The sequence below is a fragment of the Lynx canadensis genome, chromosome A1, assembly GCF_007474595.2.
Source record: "Lynx canadensis isolate LIC74 chromosome A1, mLynCan4.pri.v2, whole genome shotgun sequence".
Classification (NCBI taxonomy): domain Eukaryota; kingdom Metazoa; phylum Chordata; class Mammalia; order Carnivora; family Felidae; genus Lynx; species Lynx canadensis.
This window is the reverse complement of record NC_044303.2, coordinates 157,629,890-157,650,426: the sequence shown is the minus strand read 5'-3', so window position 1 is coordinate 157,650,426 and position 20,537 is coordinate 157,629,890. Positions and strand designations below refer to the sequence as shown.

The window sequence follows — 20,537 nt, the reverse complement described above, 5'->3', positions numbered from 1 at the left end:
CCTCCTCAGACAAGTCTTCCCCTAGGTCACTTTCTATCATAATACCCCATTTCTTCTTCTCCCCAGCATTTGTCATTATCTAAAATGATCTTAATTGTGTTTATTTTCTGCCCTCCATCACTAGAATGAAAGCTCCCCGTGGACAGGTGCTTTATCTAAGTTGTTCTTCACAATGCCTCCAACACTGAGAAGAGTGCCTGACACATAGTAGGTCGTCAGTAAATGTTTATTGACTGACTGATTTTTCTGGCTGTACTGTTTGTTCCCTTAAGGCTCTGTTGTTGGAAATTGGGGGTGGAGGAAGGTACAATGAAGACTACTGTTTGAGCTTCAAGGTTTACAGTTTCTTCTCTTGAGCAGTACAAAATAGCCTCAGCCTGGGTGAAGTTCCCCTTTCTTGTCACCTGCACATTTTAGGAACAAAGAAGGCTTTGTTAAGGGTTTCATTAGATTCCCTCTACCACTCATTTGGCTTAAAAATGTTCTTCTGGAATATTACCAAATGGATATGGGGAGATATATATATATATATATATTCCATTTCTCTAAAACCCCAGCATGCTGACAGTGCTCTGTCGATTGGATGTATGAGTCACAGGCAGAAGGGAAGAGGATGTCAGGCCCTGCTGATGGTGACACATAGCCTAGTGGCAGACGGCAGATTTACTTGTTACCTTCCTTGAGCTAGTGCTGCTTTCTGACCTCTCCACAGTCTGCAGTCTGGATGTGCCAGGGAAAGAGAAGTTGGTCCTTAGTCATCAGTCCTATACAGATACTTATAAATTATGCTACATTCTTCTCAAAATTTAGTATTTGTGTTCTCTTAGGTGTTCCCAGTGTGTCAGGCATTGTTGGTTAACTTCCTAATAGTTAACCCCCCAACCCACACCACCACTGCCTGATTTGGTTCATCCTCCCACCCCCCATGTCATTTGGGAGGGGGACAAATCAATCATGGTGGTCTTATTCTTCTGGGTTGAGATGAAGCTGGTTTAGGTAGGACTGACCTGGCCAGTCAGGTGAAAGGAAAAACCTATTGTGGGGTTTCTGGATAATGTTTCTTTGCTTTCAAGAAAAAACACCTAAGAAGAAACTTCTCTCTTGTTTGCTGGATGTTGTCATGCCTGTGTGTGATGTCTGGAACTTCTGAAGCCATCTTGTGACCATGAGGGAAAAGAAGATAGCGGAAAAAAAGGATAGAAAACACTTGCTTGATGATGCTAAGCCTCTAAATTAACTAAACTCTAGATTTTTAAAAATGTGAACTAATCATTTTGGTTGTAGTCTTTGTTCTGTGTAGCTGAAAGCACTGTATCTATATCTAACAATCTACTGATAAAAATGTCAGTTAAAATAAAACTATATTAGTATTTACTAAATGTCTACTCTAGTCCATGCATAATAGATAATGGTCTGTCCCTCAAGGAACTTAGTTTAATTCAGGGTTTCTCATAAAGAAAATTGAATTAATATCATGGGGGGTGGAGAAGGGAGGGAAGTTGTTACAATGCAGATTCCTTAGCTCTGTCATAGATTTGTTAGATCACAATTTGGGTGTTGAGGGGGACAGAGCAAGAATAAACATTTTAAGTAAACACTTAGATGATTCTATGTCTTCTAGATATTGAAACCCATTTATTTATTTAAAACTGGTCATGTGAATCAGTGAGTGATTCTCAGTTTGTGATCAGTGAGTGATAAGGCAGAATATATAAAGTGCTGAGGTGTGAAATAGAGAATATGAGCTCTCAAGTTATATGGAGAGTCAGAAGCAATTTAGCAAGGTGGTAGGCAAGATACACTGATGACAGAACACAGGTTCCACCACTGACCAACCAAGTGTTTCAATTAATTCATCCTTGAATGGGGCTAACAGGCCTACTTCACTGTGTGGCTGTAAATACAGAGATAACATGTGAGAAGCATGTGGTAGGGGCGGCAAAACCAATGCAGCCCAGGGTTATGGGGAGCCCCCGTTCACTCACTCTTTGGGTGTGCTATTTATTGGCTGGTGTCAAGATTGTGTCCAGAAAGAACTTGAGGAATCAGACCTAAGGTGGCAGAGAGACCAGTGGAACAAAGCTGCCACCTCTGCTCAGACGCCAGTCTGTGGTCCCATTTGCCATGATTGGCCTCAATGATGTTGCTATTTGGCACATGGAAGGAACCCGGTAAGGAGGGCAGCACCTAGTGTTATGCAAATGTATTTTCCTGCAACAATAGGGACATTAAGTGACTTATATAAGTGATAGATATATAGTTTCCTTTAGTTTGTAAAATTTATTTTTAGAAGTTATTTTATATTTAAGTGGAAAGCATTCCTTTTTGTGCCTAAGGTTTCCTATAAATTGGGAGTTTTACTATTTTTTATTAATAAAAAATGCTTAGTGAAGCATTAAAGATGAAGCTTAATGATGCTTAATGAAGCACAAAATAATGCTGTTTCATTCTATTTACACGATTCCTGCAAGATAAACACAGAGCTTATATATTTTTCCATTTCCATTACCATAACAAAAGAGAATATCATGGGGGTGCCTGGGTGAATCAGTCGGTTAAGTGTCCAACTCTTGATTTTGGCTCAGGTCATGATCTCTCAGTTTGTGAGTTTGAGCCCCGCATTGGGCTCCACGGTGTGGAGCCTGCTTGGGATTCTCTCTTTGTCTCTCTCTCTCTCTCTCTGCCCCTCTCCCATGCGCATGTGTGTGTGTGTGTGTGTGTGCACTCTCTCTCTCAAAAATAACTTAAAAAAAGAGAATGTTATTTTGCAATTGACTTTCTAAATCAACAACTGGAAAGACACATGTATGAACAGTCTCAGTCTTCTAAGAGAGTTTCCTGATACCATTTTTCAAAGATCATCCAAATGGTTAAAAACTGAGTAACAAGATGTGGTCACTCTAATTTTCAGTAAATTAAAAAAAAAAAAAGAAAGCACTGTTTTATTAGTGTATTGTATCAGTGGGACTTACATCTAAATTTAACTGTGAAAGGAAAGAAATGACTGAATATTCCAGACTAGTCCAGATGGAGTTACTAAGCACAGGAGAAAGAATTCCCAGGGGGCCTTTTCAGAGAGATATTTGGGCTTTACATAAATCATTGATTATGTAGCTGACAACTGAATCTGAACAGATTTTCCACAAACTCTGAGTTCTGTTTCTCTGTGATTCGGTGTGACTTGTACCAGCTGTGCTGTTGCTGGCAGAGTCATCCGTACCTAGAGCCTCTCACTTCTCTGCCTGTTCTGTTCTTGTGAATCGAGCACTAAATTTACTTAGGAGATTCTGATAACTATTTTGTCAGCCTGTAATACTCAAGATGCAGAAATTTGAAAATTTGAGTTCTTTTCTAGAACAATGAAGAGTATAACTGAAAAAAATTTTCATTTTTGGGAGATCTTCTATGCCTAGTTCCATTCTCAGTGCATACAGTCCTGCAACACACACAACACACACACACGTGAAGTGAAATTTTAGAGAACATTTTGATGCCTCACAAAAATAACCTGTAAGTTTATGGAACAATGAAATTGAAAAAAATATTTTCCGTAGTTTCTCCGTTGCTTATTTCTAACCACCCTGGCGAATGGATTTTGGCAGCTAGACAAGCCTCCATTGCTAGGTTTTACACAAGACTGAATGCTTTAGGATTGAGATGGAGGCAACTCCAGGTTCATGGGTACAGGTGGGGAAGAGGCAGACCAAAGCCAATAGGGTTGTGCCAGCATGAGGTCTGCCTAAAGGAGCCTGGAGGAGAGGACTCTAAACAAGGACATGGCCAAGAGAGACTGGAGAAGGAGACTGGTTGTAGATAATTTCTAGCAAAACAGTTATATGCTATATGAGGCAAACACTTTGTTAGTAAAATTTTCATTAAAATTACAGAATTAATGATGCACCTGTTGTGATTGGCTTCCTTGTGGGAGGCATTCAGTTGGCAAGTGTTCCAGAGTCTCTGTGTGAATGAGGGCATGATGAGTTATACTTATAGGCAAAGTGTATGTAAACTGCTCTAGCAAGTAGTTTTGATGATATTTGGAATTCTTACAGCATTTTGTAGTTATTTTGTGACACTTTTCCATATTGCCTTGCTATTTTGGGGATGTACGTGTTATTTATGTCAGTCTCCCGGGTAAAGAATACCGTATTTGGAGTCAGAAGACCAGGGTTCAAGGGCTGTCTCTGCCACTTATTATCTTTAACCTTTCTTAGGTTGTCCAGAGGAGAGATCTTTGTGTCCTGTGGAGATCATGACTCCTGCCCTACCAATTGACTGAAGGATATCAATTTACTTAATGTACTTGAAGTGCTTTGCAACGTCTATAAGTGTCATATACAAATGTTCTTACTATAATTATTAGTAATTATTAGATGGAATCATGGGCTGAATTGTATCCCCACAAGGAGATATGTTGAAGTCCTAATTCTTAGTACCTCAAAATGTGATCTTATTTGGAAGTAAGGTCATTGCAGATGTAATTAGTTAAGATGAGGTCATAGGGGGGAGGGTGGGGCCATAATCCAATATGACTGATGCCCTTATAAGAAAATGGCTATGTAAAAATGGAGACATATGGAGAATACCATGTAAAAATGGTGGTAGAAATTGAAGTGGTGTATCTAGAAGTCAAGGAACACCAGCAATCACCAGCTGTCACCAGAAGCTAAGAGAGAGGAATGAAAAAAACTCTTCCTCAGAGCCCTCAGAAAAAAAACAACCCTGATAACACCTTGGTTTTAGACTTCTAACCTCTAGAAATGTGAGGCAATAAATATCTGTTGTTTTAACCTTCCCAGTTTATGATACTGTATTATGGAAGCCCTAGGAAACTAATATAGATGGTAAGTTATTTAAGGGGAGTTCCTAGCCATGGAGAAATGTAAGGAATTTATTATTACACAGTCTTATTTTTATATAATGCTCATAGTTTACATGTCATTTAAACAATTTTTTTTAAGTTTATTTATTTATTTTTGAGAGAGAGATAGAGAGGACAAGTTGGGGAGGGGCAGAGAGAAGGAGAGACACAATCCCAAGCAGTTACCACACCATCCCCCCGATGGGGGGCTTGCTCTCACGAACTGTGAGATCATGACCTGAGCTGAGATCAAGAGTTGGATGCTTAACAGACTGTGCCACTCAGGTGCCCCTGACGTGTCATTTTTATATACATCATTTCATTTCATCCCCACAACTACCCCCATGGCATAGGTAAAATTTTTCTCAATTCAGATGGAAACTGAGACTTGGAGATTGTCAGTCACTCAGCTGGGAAATATTTTAATTTGCTTCTTTGACTCTTTCCTACATCACAGCAGCTTTGCTTAGACTACTTAGTAGCTCTTCCTGTTATATTGTGTTACCTCAGAATACATTATGTAATTACCAGTTAACTTTCCTCTGCTTGGCTCACATCTCACTGTGGAATCCTAAGGATCCTCACTGAAGCCCAGAGGCTGGAGGGGCTCCCTCTCTGCTCTAGAGAACTGAGTCTGGCTCAACCTGACCTCAGTGCATTTCTCAGACTTGAGCAGAAGCTCATAGGTGTGGCGGGAATCCAGGGGGCCTCCTGGGGTGGGAGGGAATGAACTTCACCTGGGAAGGCCCTGCCTTGAGCAATATGTGGGTGTTGTGGGTTGTGCCCAATTCCTGTAGCTGTGTCCACCCACAGCCAGAGTCTTGCCCATCACAGGTTGCGGGGCAGGCAGTGAGAAGATGCTAGAGAGGAATAAGAGACTGCACTGTGGCTGATGGCAGCACCTCCCAGGCACAGATAGGATGCTGTGAGTCCAGGTTGGCCACTCCTCCCAGAGGGGCCCTAGTGGAGGAAGATCAGAAATCTATGGTTGAATCACATCTTCTATGGTCCAGGGATGGGCTGGAGGTTAAACATCTGTGTGTGTGTGTGTGTGTGTGTGTGTGTCTTGAGAGGATAGCTGGCAGGGAATGTGGATAGAGGGGTGGTTAAGAAAACAGGCTTTGGAATAACTTAGACATAGATTTCTGGATTAGAATCTTGGTTCTGTCATAGTATTATGTGCACTTGGACAAATATTTGACTCCTTTGAACCCCAGGGTCTTCATATTTAAAATAGTGACACTATGCTGCTGTTAGGGTTATTGAGAGGATTAAATGAGAAGATTAACATGGACTAAGAACTGGACTCTTTAACAACAAATATGGTCAGTGAGACCAGGGAGTTGTGCAGGGTGCAAGAGGATTTGCCAGATCATAAAAAACCTTGCTAATGAACCCAGAGTGCCCCATGTATCCCTTCCTTCCCAAGCTGCCCAGACTGTTTTGAGCTTTCTCACCTGGGAGCTGGTTGCCCTCAATGATGGATATGATGTTGCAAAACAAAACCAGAAAGTCCTCCAACCTAAGATGACCTATCCCATAGAAAGCTCAACCAACAGTGTTTTGTCTTCCTTTCTTGTGTACTGTAATGTGAAATATCTATCATCATCTTGTACCAAACAAAGCAATGCATCACAATACAATAAAATGTCTGCCATGGTAGTAAGAGAAAACCTTGAAAATAAATACTTCACAGGCCCTGAATGCCATATCCTACTCACAAGGAGAAATCATCAATCATGTATGCTTTTGCCTATTTCACTTAGAGTTTTATGTATCCCAATTTTAAATACCATTCTTTGGTTGTCAGCCAGACCCCTCATCTTCCAAAACTGTACTCCTGAGAGAATTTCTGAGATATGTACTGGACAACTCCTCCATAACAAACAACTTCATTTCCCTGGCCCAGGGGGCATGGTGGTTCAAGTTTATACTTCCCTCTTTTTTTTATTCCAGTCATCTTTGCCCCCTTGCCTTTTCAGCCACACCGCGGGAAGGTTCCTGCCTTGGAAACGTTACTCTTCCCACACATGTCCACATGGCCAACTCCCTCATCTCCTAGTTTTTGCTCACATCTGATGTCTCAGTGAGGCCTGCCCTGACAGGCTATCTAACAATGTGTGTCCCTTCCTCCTGCTAGAATGGAATCCCCGTGAGGGCAGGGATCTTTGTCTGTTTTGTTTGCTAATGACTATCTAAGTGCCTAACATAATGCCCAGCACATAATAAATGCTCATTAAGTATTTGTTAAGTGAATAAAAGGTAATAACCAGTTTTAGAAGACCAAAGAATTTGAGGGATGGAAGAGACCTTAGAAATTATTGACTCAGTGTTAAGAATTTTTTTCCAGCAGTCAGTTGAAGAAAAATAAAAAGAGATTTATAGGCAGAATTTGTTTTTTATTCAAAATTAAATCCCAAGGGGTAATAATCCATGTTCTTAAATCTTAGCCATTTGCCTTATTACATAAAAGAATGCTTATGAGAAATTATGGTCAGAGTTGAGAAAGTAGCACATAGAGGCAGCTTTCTGAGCTGCATCCTGGAAGTGAAATCTGGATTTGATTTTGAACACAGACAGCCCTTGGGACTCAGGCTGCTCATCATCACTTAAAACTCCACCCCATTTTAGAGAAGAGGCAGAGATTGCCCACAAAGAAAAGGCATTTCCTTTTTCTCAAGGTCCCATAGCTAATTAATTAGAGGCAGATTCAAGAGCGGACCTGAGGCGCCTGGCCTCAATGCGGTGATCCTTCCACCAGCAGGGACAAAAAGAAGAAAAAGGAAAAAAAGGCTTTGGTGCTTTCCTGTTCAATGAAGCTTAAATGAGCATTGGCCACACTGCCACTGTGAATCCACGAACACATTGTGGAAATCAGAATTATTTACTGCCTTTAATATAATGTCACCGTACTTGTCCTATAAATGATTGCAAGCTTTCCGCCTCCCCCTGTTCCATGGATTATTAATATGACCTAATATTTAACAAGTACTATAATGTGTGGGTGTTGTTCCAACTGCTTGAGGCTGGGAAGAGCCTTGTCAGTGCTTGGTCTGCCAGATCTTTTAATGTGCATGTCTCTAGACAAACCTTTTTCATAGGGTATGTATTACCCATTTTATTGCTCATTCTCACTTTTTTGGGGCTGTTATTATTGGTTTTGTTGTGTTTTTTTTTTTTTTCAGTATTTCCTATAAATATTCCCATATAGATTTATAAGGCAGAACCTCTGAGAATATGTAATATAGATTCTGGTAGCTTAAGTTCATAATGACTTTTGCTTCTGTTATTACCCTCTCTGCATATCAATAAATCTGTTGTCACTCAATGAATACTATGACTTGAAGGATGAAGCTATTTTTTGAATTGTTTTTTATGTTTATGTTTTTGGAGTTAGCATGTCAGTTTGAAGTACCTTCACTGATTATTGAAATGCCTGTGTGCCACCTTGCTTTTCCAGTTAATCAGCTACCCAGGAGTCTACTGCATGAGGCAGAGTCTTAAAGACTCAGCTGTTCCACTAGACTTTCCATTCAGTCTGTCCACTATGGTTCTGCAGGAATCAATATTCAATACTCCGTGATAGGCTACAACTGTAGGGGGGGAGATCAGAAAGCATAATATCCTATAGTCCCTGCGTTTCGGGAGCTTGCAGCCTGCTCTGGGAGATTAGAGGGGAAAGATCAAAACAAAACAAAACAAAACAAAAAAACCCAACCATCTTAGGTGGTACCTAGGAGTTATAGATATATGGCTTAGACCGCAAGAGAGGGGTTTTGGAGGAGATCAAGGGAGAAATGAATGTTGGCAACAGATAATCTTCATTATACTTTTGCTTTGAATTACATAATACTTCTCCCCTTTTGTCTTAATTTTAGTTTCTCTGGAATCCAAGAAAGGGCAAAATTTCCTTGAATTTCTTTGTAGGTTTGTCATTGTCTTCCAGGAATTTGTTCTGTCATCTCCTGGTATGTAGGTCAGCAGCCTGGGCTAAAGAAATCCGGTTGGGTTCATACTGGAATTTGACAGATCAGAAGAATGATTCCTATTTTCTATTTGTCATGTGTAGATTCAAGTAAGAATAAGTCTCCCATTCCTCCTTGGATGGCAAGTGTAGCTAATATGTCCCTGTAAAATAATTATTTTTGTGCACACCACAATCATTGTCCTTAGCTCAGAAAAAATGTCACCTGTCCAAATACTGTATTTTTAAACATTAAAAAATCCTTTTCCCTTGTTTGGTTTCATTTTCCCTTGATTATGACCTTATTGTCACTTAAACAAGTACAAGTTATGGGCAGCATGAAAAGAGGGGCTGAAATATCGTGGTTGAACTCTGTGTGGTGTGTTCATTCGATTGGCAAAGGATCAGGGAAATCCTTCATGTGAACAGACTGTGACAAAAAATCAGTGAATTTAAAATGTTTGTCATCTTCAAAAATTGTTTATCATCTTCATTGTTAAAGGTAATTTAAAAAAATGAAAATTCAGTATTTAGACTTTTCTCATGTTGTTTGATCATTTCTTTTGTTTGATAATTTTTCTTCTTTGTCATAATGTATATTTTACGACCAGAATTTTTTAAAAACTATAGTGGGTCTAAGAGCTTCTAATCAAACCTCTTCATTTGGCAAATGAAAGAACTAAAGCCAAGACACATGATGGGCCTGACTGAGGTCATACAGACAATTAGTGCAAGTCCTGAGACTAAATCCCAAGTGTCCTAAAAGCATTAATTGTTGCATCAGACCAAATCTCCTGACATACAAAATAGAAAACAATTCAAACAAATATGCGTTGCCTCTGTGATCCCACCTTTACAAACTAGAGTTCTAGGATCTTTTGGACATTGCACTTTCATTAATAATATGTCCTATTTCCAAGTCCCCAGAGTAGACCCTCTTCTGCAGTCCTTCCCTGGATGAGCTCCAGGTGTGGCACTGGACAGCAGAAACAAAATTTTCTGATGATTAATTTAACATACTTACAAATTCTCTGAGTTTTAATCATGAAATTGTTAATAGATTTATTGATTTACTTTGAAAGTCATAGGTACCTGTATCAATCTTTTCATGTCACTCGTGTGGCATTATTCATAATCTATAGGAACCTATGGAAGTTATTTAAAGAGGAGGCTTTAAATAAATTAATAAAATAAAACTGGCTTGTTTTCTGAATCAGAAAGGAATAGCATAGAGAGGTTCATCTTCTGACATGATTTAATGCGTCTCTTCTGAAAGCAGAGAACTAGTTTAGATGAACTCAAACATCTCATTCAGGCACTTGAATCTCTAGCTGAATCATTAAATAGAGTAAGTAGTTAAAACACGTTGTAATTTACCAACTTACCTGTCAACATATTCAACTAGATCTGTAGAATTCTTAGCTGACATTGTGGCTGGAGATACTCTTACCTAAAATAAAGGTCACGGGTTTAAAATGTATCATCATCTACTTTATACGGAAGTCTTATCCATATTATTTTTATATAAATATTTTAGTTTTAAACAAAATATATACCATAGACTATCAGCCCAGTTAAACTTGCACATGCCCCATCTGTGTTTCTGGAGACTAAAACCAAAGTCAAGTTCTGGAAAGATACTAGAGAGCTGCATTTCATAGATTGGTATCACAGTCAGAAAAACTTTTTAGACAAGTCAAACCATGGATTATTCTTAGAAAATTTTTAAAGTGAAATATCCAGTGATTATTGGCTGAGTTACTAAAGAAGTTCTCATGGAGTGAATTATTCCATCATACTAATTTCTGCGGGGAATCAGCTAATTTTCAAAAACAAACTCCAAAACTAGAAATCTGGTCTATCCAGATAACTTTGTTTTCTAGGAAACCTGGATGTCAGATTATTATAGTCAATGAGAAATAAAAGTAGAGCACAGTTATGTACATTACTTACTAGTATTAAGTAGAGCTGACTGTATGAACACTTACCTAATTCAATAACATGGTGCTACTAGAAAGAAAGTTCCACTGCATCAAAGTTCATAATATTGCAGCATTTCTGGGAGGAAAGAGTTCACCAAATGCACTCATTGTTTGGCATATGCTAAAACTGTTTTAAACTCTAATGTTCTTTATTTTTAAGATTAAAAACAGGACACAGATTTATGTTCATTTTGATAGCCCATCACTGAACTGGATTCAATAGGGAGAGTATGAGTAGTATTCCACCTCTGCTTAAAACTTAAACAAAATATTTTCCTGGGATATTTTGTCTTGGTTTATATTATTGTATACTGTAATGGTGAACAGAGTAAAATTTAAGACCTACATACAGGAATCATTCATTTTGCAAATGCCTAAGGAATTACCACGTCTTACTTCTTGATGTAGGGCCTCAGAGACTTAATTGGAAAGCTCTCCCCTTCAATAAAACTTAAAAAAAAAAAAAGAAAAAAAAGAAAGAAATGTATTATCAAGGAAGCTAATAAAGAATCCTGATGATAGGCTCTCCTGACCCTGCTGACTTGATATTGGTCAACCAGCACAGGCTCGAGGATGCTCAGAATGGAGCCAGTGATCGCCATGATAGTGCCGTAGGCCCTGCCTCCCCTTTGCTGAATGGAGTCTGCAATGGGTCTGATGGCCTGAAGCTGAGTCTTCCCCTAGAGGATGTATATACACTGATCCACAGGGCACTCAGGTATCCATGTTATGGAAACCATCCTAATTCCCTAGAGAACATGACTGGCCTTCTGCCCTGGTTTGTGTTTTGACTCCAGTTTTGAGCTGGAACAGCGCTGGGTCCTGGGCTCCCGACCTGTGCCAGCTCTTCCTTTCTAACCTTGCCATGGCTGTCCTGGCCTGTGTGAGGGAGTCTGTGGTATTTCCTCAGCAACTGGCTGGTCCTGGGCCTTACATGTTTGGCACCTAGTAGTTCTTTCATTCCCTTTTGTGGGATGAAAGAGTCTGTGACTATTGTGTCCAAGGACACTAAATTACTGGTCTATTGTTTCCTTCCCCCTTCTCAAGTCAAACAATTGGATATATATCTTTTACTTTTATATTATTAATTTTTAAGTCTTATTTTGAAAACTGTAAATAGCATCCTCTTAAAAACACAACTCACATACTTTTAAAGTAATAAATGTTAAACCTGATAATGGAGGAGAATTTGGGAAAATATAGAAAAGTAAAAGTTACAGAAAAAAGAAATCTTATTGTAATTGTACTACTTACATAGAGCAAAAGTCATTAACATTGTGACATATGTTTCCTCTTTCTTCTCTGCAATTTTTGATGTATCTAAGGTAATATGTAAATTTCTATATCTTTGGTAATTGAATATAAGAGTCAGCTTTGTTTCATCCCTATTTCTACAAGCAAGAATGTAATTATATTAACAATTCTCAGGAACAACATGGGATTTTTTATGTGTGTCAGTTTTCATCGGCTTTATAAGAATACCTTAAAATGCTATGATCCTTTATGGCTTAATGGCCTATAAAATACTTTCACATAGGGGCGCCTGGGTGGTTCAGTGGGTTGAGCATCCGACTTCGGCTCAGGTCATGATCTCACGGTTGGTGGGTTCGGGCCCCACGTCAGGCTCTGTGCCGACAGCTCAGGGCCTGGAGCCTGCTTCGGATTCTGTGTCTCCCTCTCTCTCTGCTACTCCCCTGCTCACACTCTGTCTCTCTCTCAAAAATAAATAAAGATTAAAAAATTAAAAAAAAAAAACCTTTCACATATATGATGTCCTATAAGGTGGGAATCGTAGTTACTGAGATCCTACTTCATCACAGAAAAATTTAAGATGATTATTGTTTTTTTAAGTTTATTTATTTTGAGAGAGAGAGAGAAAGACAGTGTGAGAGAGTGTGAGTGGGGAGGGGCAGGGAGAGAAGGAAGGAGAGACTGATAATCTCAAGCAGGCTCCACAAGGAGCCCCACATAGGTCTCAAACTCACGAACCCATGAGATCATGACCTGAGCCCAAACCAAGAGTCGGACCCTTGAACAACTGAGCTACCCAGGCACCCCTAAGATGATTATTTTTATAGGTGAGGAATGTGAGGATTAGAGAAATAGTGGACTTGCTCAAGATCCTATAGATGATGATAATAATTATATTACAGCTATTGATGGAGTCCCTTTTACTTGCTAAGCCCTTTTTCTTAGGGCTCATTCAAATCTCACATCTTTGTATGTTAGGCCTAATTAGCCCATTTTGTAGAAGAGGAAACAGAGAAGTTAAGTAACTGCTAAAAGTCACACAGCCTGGGTATGGTACAGCCTTCAGATACCAAAGATCAATGCTTGATATTGATATTGTGCTAGCTTTCCAGTGCTCTTTCTATCACAAGAGGCTTCATCCACTGATGAGGGCTAAAACTACTGCTTCTTTGAATGTTCTTTTTCATTAATGACAAGTACCAATAAAAGAAACCTATTTAGCTCTTCTCTTTTTCATGTTAGAGATAAAGTCTGTATCTCGAATTTATCATAGTTTCTTTTGAATCTTTATAAAAAATAATTGTCAAATTTTGTTAACACCTAGCCCTGCCTGTTAAAAGTCAGTCCAATGAATGTATCCACAAATTGAGGCCCCTTTTCTTTTCAGCTTGTGCTGTCATCAGTCACTTTGTAAAAGCAGAACAAATAAGAAATATAGGTATAGTGAAAAGAAAAACAACTCTTCTAGGACCCCTTAGAACTCTCTGAATAACGCTAAGCTTTAAAGAATCTGAACAAAATATTCTATTTTTACTATGAATGTCTAAAAGTACTTGCTTTCTTTTCTTGGTCACTGACTGAGCCAGGAAGGTAGCCATCAGGTTCATTCCGCTGTTCCTCTGCAGTTGGAGAGGCATTTTTGTTTACATCTGTATCTAGGCAACCAGAATGCTGAATTAGATCAGGAACTAAGGCAAGTGAATTTTTGCAGTGGTATTAATCTTCTCTTTAAAATTAAGGGCAGTTTCTGTACCTATGGCAAAAGTTCAGGGAGGCTTCTTTTTTTTTTAATGTTTATTTATTTTTGAGACACAAAGAGACAGAGCTCTAGCCAGGGAGGAGCAGAGAGAGAGGGGGAGACACAGAATTTGAAATAGGCTTAGGCTCTGAGCTGTCAGCACACAGCCTGACACAGGGCTTAAACCCACTAACGGTGAGATCATGACCTGAACTGAAGTTGGCAGCTTAACCAACTGAGCCACCCAGGTGCCCCAAGGGACGCTTCTAATTGGTTTTACACCCTCCTCTTCTGTCCTCCCCTACATCATTTCTTCACCAGGCCCCCATCACACCCATAGTCAGCTACAAAAATTTATCATCCCAGGTACTTCCATTAGACATTTAGGAAATTTTGTTGAGACACACTCATTTAGATCAAACTGTTATGAAATAATGGGAAAAGATTTCTCACATTATTGTGCCCAAGCCACCCAAGGATCTTCCTTGGGATTTATTACCTTGCTTATATGTAATAAGAAATATAAGTAAGGTAGTAAAGAATGAGAATTTAGAGACCTTGGGTAATCGTGGGTTAAATACCTGCACTCATGATGCTTGATTTCCTGGCTTTATTTTTTGCTGATTTGATTTTTTTTTGTAAAGGGAGCAGAACTTTTTGTTTTGTCTTTCAGAAAGCCAGAGCACTAAGGAAACTGGATTACAATCTGACTAATGTCTTTATGTTTCCAGGGCATCTTCCTGGTGTGGCTCAGTAGCATTGTGACTGCAGGAAGGATCTGTGATGTCAATGGGGTTGACCCCCACACTTTAAGTCAAGCCCCCAGGGATTCAGAGCTTCAAGGGTTTTCAGTTAGTGCTCATTGTCATAAAATCACTAGGTCCGGGGGCGCCTGGGTGGCGCAGTCGGTTAAGCGTCCGACTTCAGCCAGGTCACGATCTCGCGGTCCGGGAGTTCGAGCCCCGCGTCGGGCTCTGGGCTGATGGCTCAGAGCCTGGAGCCTGTTTCCGATTCTGTGTCTCCCTCTCTCTCTGCCCTCCCCCGTTCATGCTCTGTCTCTCTCTGTCCCAAAAATAAATAAACGTTGAAAAAAAAAATTAAAAAAAAAAATCACTAGGTCCTTCACCTCTTGGTCTCATTGGATGGGAAGTGGTTATTTTTAGGCTGACATTCACACCTTCCCCTGATTTCACCTTCCCATTTGATGGAAGACCAGTTTCCATCAAATTAGATAGACAGAGAATGAACTGCTGCCATACTCCCCAGTCTTCCTCCAAGTGTACTCATTCAGGAAGCTAACTCTTGTAGGCCACTAGGGGGAGTCTCACAAAAAATGCAGCAATAATGACGGGAGTGGTAGGTCCTGGCTTTAAACAAATTAAAATCTTGAGTTTTTTTGTTTTTTGCTTTTTGTTTTTTTGTTTTTGTTTTTTTTTTAATAAATAAAATCTTGAACTTTGGGTCTGTAGAGAAAATCTTGCTTGGGTACTTGGTCAACAAGATGTTGATTGTTTCAGCTCTGAAATATTCTCCTGAGTTCTAAAATTGGAATGTGTACATTTTGGTAATACTACTTGGCCCTCATATACAGAAATTATATTATTGGTTGAGTTACTTTTCAAATTATGGTGGCAGATTTGCCTTGTTCTGAGGACACATAATGTTCAGGATGCCAAATGACAAACTTAGATCCCACAGATCAATACTGCCTATGATTTTTTGCTTCAGGGGTATGTCTTCTAGTGCTTAGCCCTTAACACTTAGAAATACAGTATTTCATGGTTTGTAAGCTGTCCAAACAGCTCATTACACCATCCTAATCATCATTTTATCAAGCACCAAGGGAAATGGCACACCATGAGTGAGAGCCAATGGCTATGGATACCAAGAGAGTGGGTTAGAACCCTGACTCCTCAACCAACTGGCTACTTGGGCAAAATGACTTCACTTTTTCAAGACTCAGTTTTCTCATCTGTGAAGTGAGTTAATAACATTGATCTCATAAGGTGGTTGAGGATTAAACGCAATGATATACTTAAAGTACTCAGCTGAGTGCCAGACTGGGAATTCACTAAAAGGTAGCTATTATTAGTGATTATCTCTCAAGTTGGCAATTATCCAAGAAATAGATACAGGCTCTGTGTGAGAAAGGAAAACTGGATTTGACCTTGCTAAGAAACTTTTTGTGGTTCTCTCCCTCCTTAAATTCAGCTTTTAGTCGATAGCACTTGGCTAGAAAAATGGACTCCAATGAAATAAGAATCTAATTTGTTTGTTCTCTAAATGGTTGCTTGGTTATTAACATAGCAGTGCAATAGGATATTTGTACCACTGGATTCCCACCTGACCAATGTGTATGTAAAATCCTTCCTAGAAGGCAGTAATCTTCTAAGATCTATTCTAATCCAGGCCTACCGAGAGTAGAGCCCAAAAGCACAAAAACCAATAACATTCAGTTTAGATCTTAAAACTTAAAAATGACATTATATTCTGATATAACTCTAAATATAGGCATAAAGAAATAATTGTGATGTGGTGGGCAGTTAAAGGGGTTGGTGAGTGTTGAGGGTCAGTGGAGACAACCACTGTGTGCTGTGCACGACACAACCCTAGGGGCATCTTTCACGCGATAAAACTAGATTTCCTATTTTTTACAAGTTTTCACACATATGTAAAGAAAATGTCTTCTTCTCAGGGCACCTGGGTGGCTCAGTCAGTTAAGTGTCTGATTTTGGCTGAGGTCATGGTCTCGCGGTTTGTGATTTCAAGGCCCGCGTTCGGTTCTGTGCTGACAGCTCAGAGCCTGCAGCCTGCTTCAGATTCTGTGTCTCCCTCTCTCTCTGCCCCTCCCCCACTCACGCTTTGTCTCCTTCTCAAAAATAAACATTAAAAAAATTTAAAGAAAATATCTTATTCTAACAAGCTCAGTATATCAGGACAATTTTCTAGTAATCTCTGTTGTGTTGAACATTTCACAGTTTAGAAGATGTTCCTCAGGTGCCATCTCTTGAATCCTCTGAGGAAGGCAGTGCAGACACAAATATCCCAGTTTTACAGATTAAAATACAAGGAGGTTCAGAGAGATTGACTCACATACGTGGATGGTGAAACCCTGACTGACCAGACCCCAGGGCGGCTAACCCTTAGCCTTGTGTACAGCCCCCCTGCAATGATCATACTGGATTCTGCTAAGCTGTAAGTGTTGGACTTCCATTGTAAAGGGTGCTCAATGCAAAGGGAGTCCTTAATGCTCCCTCACAATTATATTGGATGTCCTCTCCACAGGACTCTCCTACTCTCCTAGATGACTCTCTTACCTTCCCTCTGCGCTCAAACTGCCATCGGCTGCTGCCATCCTTACTCTCAGCTCATGACCTTTCCTTTATGTGTAATCAAGAAAACAGAAGTTATCGGAACAGAATTTTGATGAGCCCACATGCTACATCTACAGACCCACGTGCATCTCTGTCCAAAAATTTTGCCCTCGCTCCTCTTCCAGCGAATGAGCCATCTGTGTTCCTTGTTCAGGCCTATCCCCCAGTTGTCCTTAGGTCCTACTCCCTCTCAACTATTCAAGGACTATCTTCCCATTTTGCTAGATCATTTCCATCAGGATACAAACACATTTCCCCCCTTCTATCTACCTTAAAACCAACCAACACCTTCTTTCAATCCTATATATCAACTACCACTCCCCCTACCTTTTGTGGACAGGAAAAGTCCCTGAAAGTGTTTTTATTTTTCTCATTCTAATTTCTCTCTTTGATGTGGTCTAAATTGTGTGTCCCCTACTTCTTCTATCCCCTTCATATGTTGATGGCCTAACCTCAAATGTGACCCTATATGGAGATAAGGACTTTAAGGTTAAATGAAGTCATAAGGGTGAGGTCCTAACCTAATAGGATTGATGGCCTTATAGGAATAGAAAGGAATTTCAACCTCTCTGTCTCTATCTGTCTTTGCGGGCTTAAACACACACACATACACACACAGGAAGGTGAGAACCCAATGAGAAGGTAGCTGTCTGCAAGCTAGGTAGAGGGGGTCCCCACTAGGAACTGAATCTGTTAACACCTTGATCTCGGACTTCCCAGCTTCCAGAACTATGAGAAATTAATTTCTGTCATTTATGCCACACAGATTATGATATTTTTCTATAGCAGCCTAAACAGATTAAGATCCTCTCGTATAACCAGAATCAGGCTTTCTGTCCCAGGTGACTTCCACTAAAACTGCCCTTGTCAGGGTCCCCTGTGATTCTCTGTTGTCTGTCCAGTGGTCAGCTGTCAGTCTTCCTGTCATTTGCCCCATCAGCAGCATTTAACAGAGTTGAGGGCTGTGTGTTCCTTACTTGGCTCCCCAGGCAACATGTCTCTCATCACCCTGCTATTCCTTCCCATGGGTTTCACATTCATCTCCCTGACCTCTGAACAGGTGATCAATGATTTCAGTTTTCTCAGAGGCTTCCTGAAGGTCCCATGTTCTGGGAATCGTCAGCCTTGGGAAAACCAGAACAGCTGGTCACCCTTCCTGTGAGTGTTGTGCCCCAGAGTTCAGTCCTTGCACTCCCACACTCACCACCTTAATGAGCTCAGCCAGTCTCATGGCTGTAAGCTGGTGATCCCGCAAATCTCTTCCCCCTCCCAAAGTTGGTCCCCGTACAGCCGTCCCTATTGCAGTAAAATGGCACCAGGCTTTTTCTAGTTGCCCAGGCCTCAAACCTTGGAATTCTCCTTTACTTCTCTTTTTCTCTCATCCCCTATGTTTGTTGCACCTTAAAAATATATCCAGAATGGGTCACTTCTCGCTGCCTCCTCTGCTGCCACACTGGTCCAAGTTATCATTGTTTCTCCTTTGGACTATGCCAATGGCTTTCTAAAACCAATCTCCCTTCTGTCAATCAAACTTGCCACCCGTTAATTATTCTCAACGAAATAGCCAGTGATGTTTTCAAAGTTAAGACCAATCATGGAATTCATCTGCTCAGAGTCCTTCAATAGTTTTCCATCTCATAACGGATGAAACCTGTGTTTAGATCTTGTGTCTACATGAATTTTCCTGCACTGTAGCAGTGCTAGGGGAGCTTTCTCCTCTGGAGACAACTGCCTCAGCTCCTAATTACCATCGGCACCTCCCCCAAGGCCACACCACATCCTACTAGGAAGTCTCTCCTCAGGTGCCACCCATGAATTTGCTATCATTCCTACCTTGCCGTTTTTATCCGTCTGCTCCTCCTCCTTCCACTTGCCGGCAAGGCGCCGTTCTTCCTTCATCGGTTTTTCGTTACCCCTTCTGTCTCCCCTACCTCTGAACAAACAGCTTCTCCCCAGACACCTAATTGTAGCCAAGGTCTATGGTGAATTCCCACCTTGCTTAACTATGTTTCCTGCCTACAATTCCCTCAGCCCTTTGTCTGACTTTGGCTGATATCAGCCAAATGAGTTGACTAGTCAAATTAAGAAGTGCTCGACATTCAAATGTAGGAAGTTTGAGGATTACAATGACATAAAATGGCAAGGGAAAATATATACTCAGGAGAAGGGGACTCATCTTTGTATGTCTAGCACACATATTCATACGTATAAATAGAGTTTCAAACTAACAAAGAAGCAAAACACAACACCTAAGAATACTGACAAAATCCCACGTGGCTCATAATGCAGAACCAAGGTAGGTAAACTAATACTTCAAAGGCAATGACAAGTGAGGGCACCTGGGCGGCTCAGTTGGTTAAGCTTCTGACTCTTGATTTCGGCTCACATCATGATCTCACAGTTTGTGGGATCAAGCCCTGTGCTGGGCTCTGTGCTGAGCATGGAGCCTGCTTAAGATTCTCTCTCTCTCCCTCTGCTCCACCCCTGCTCTCTCTCTTGCACTCTCTCCCTGTAAACTAAAACAATAAAATAAAAGCATGAAAAGTTCTAAATAAAAAAGGCTATGACAATGTGAGTGAAGATTTATTGTGTTGCTGCCAGATATGGGAGCCATAAATTTTGGTGGGAGCAATAAAGGCTTGTGCTCATTGTTAAATTAAAGAATCTTTATGATACTGGCAGCAGGAATGTTTATTCTTGCTGCTCTAATCCCATGGCTTATTTTCCTTTTTTCTCAGCAGAAAACTCTTTTGCTGTGGCAAATTTTCTTGCTCTGCCAGGGAGGCCCCGAGTGAGGCTTGTGGATGCAGCATTCTGCTCTAGAAAACTCACCTTGACATCCCTGATGGTGCCAGCTCACCAGGAACAGGCTGTGGTGGGCCGCCCTCCCATGTGTGGCTCTAATGACCTCAAAGAGCTGATTTGTATTGTCTAGTAAGACCAGTGTTCCCAACCATCCAGCCTAACATGAGCCCCAGTGCTTCAAGGTGAACAGAAATATCTGTTTGAAAAGCATATTAATAGACTCTAATCCCAAAATCGATGAATGTATTTTTGGTTCTAGACGTCCACACATTTAGCCAAATGGCTCTAGGACAGAATTTAATATTGCATGTGTTTGTCTCATCAACAGAAAGGGTAACGAAACCCATAAGAGAGTAGTTTTCCTGTGTCCTGGGAATACTTCTTTGCCCCGTCATTAAAGTATATAAGGTGAGTTCTGTACAAAACTCACCCCTGAGCGACCTCTGGGGCCCCCTCCTTCAGTATGGGTCACATTAAAAGCATCTCCTTGTGGTTGTGATGCCTAACCTTGTAAGAGTTTGGGCATCTTCCCTTTACTGTTAGAATGACTTATCTTGAAAAA

The 20,537-nt window shown here is 40.4% G+C and overlaps 1 protein-coding gene across 1 annotated transcript in view; it reads right to left on the bottom strand.

Moving 5' to 3' along the window:
* Window positions 1-19,069, bottom strand: part of FAM81B (family with sequence similarity 81 member B) — a 60,086-nt gene extending 41,017 nt beyond the window's left edge. The window contains exons 1-3 of the mRNA XM_030323373.1: window positions 19,004-19,069; window positions 13,616-13,729; window positions 10,211-10,275 (exon numbers count right to left, since the gene is read on the bottom strand). Coding sequence (XP_030179233.1) covers window positions 10,211-10,275; window positions 13,616-13,729; window positions 19,004-19,069 — 245 coding nt within the window. The remainder of the gene's footprint in view (window positions 1-10,210; window positions 10,276-13,615; window positions 13,730-19,003) is intronic.
* Window positions 19,070-20,537: the final 1,468 nt, after the last annotated feature.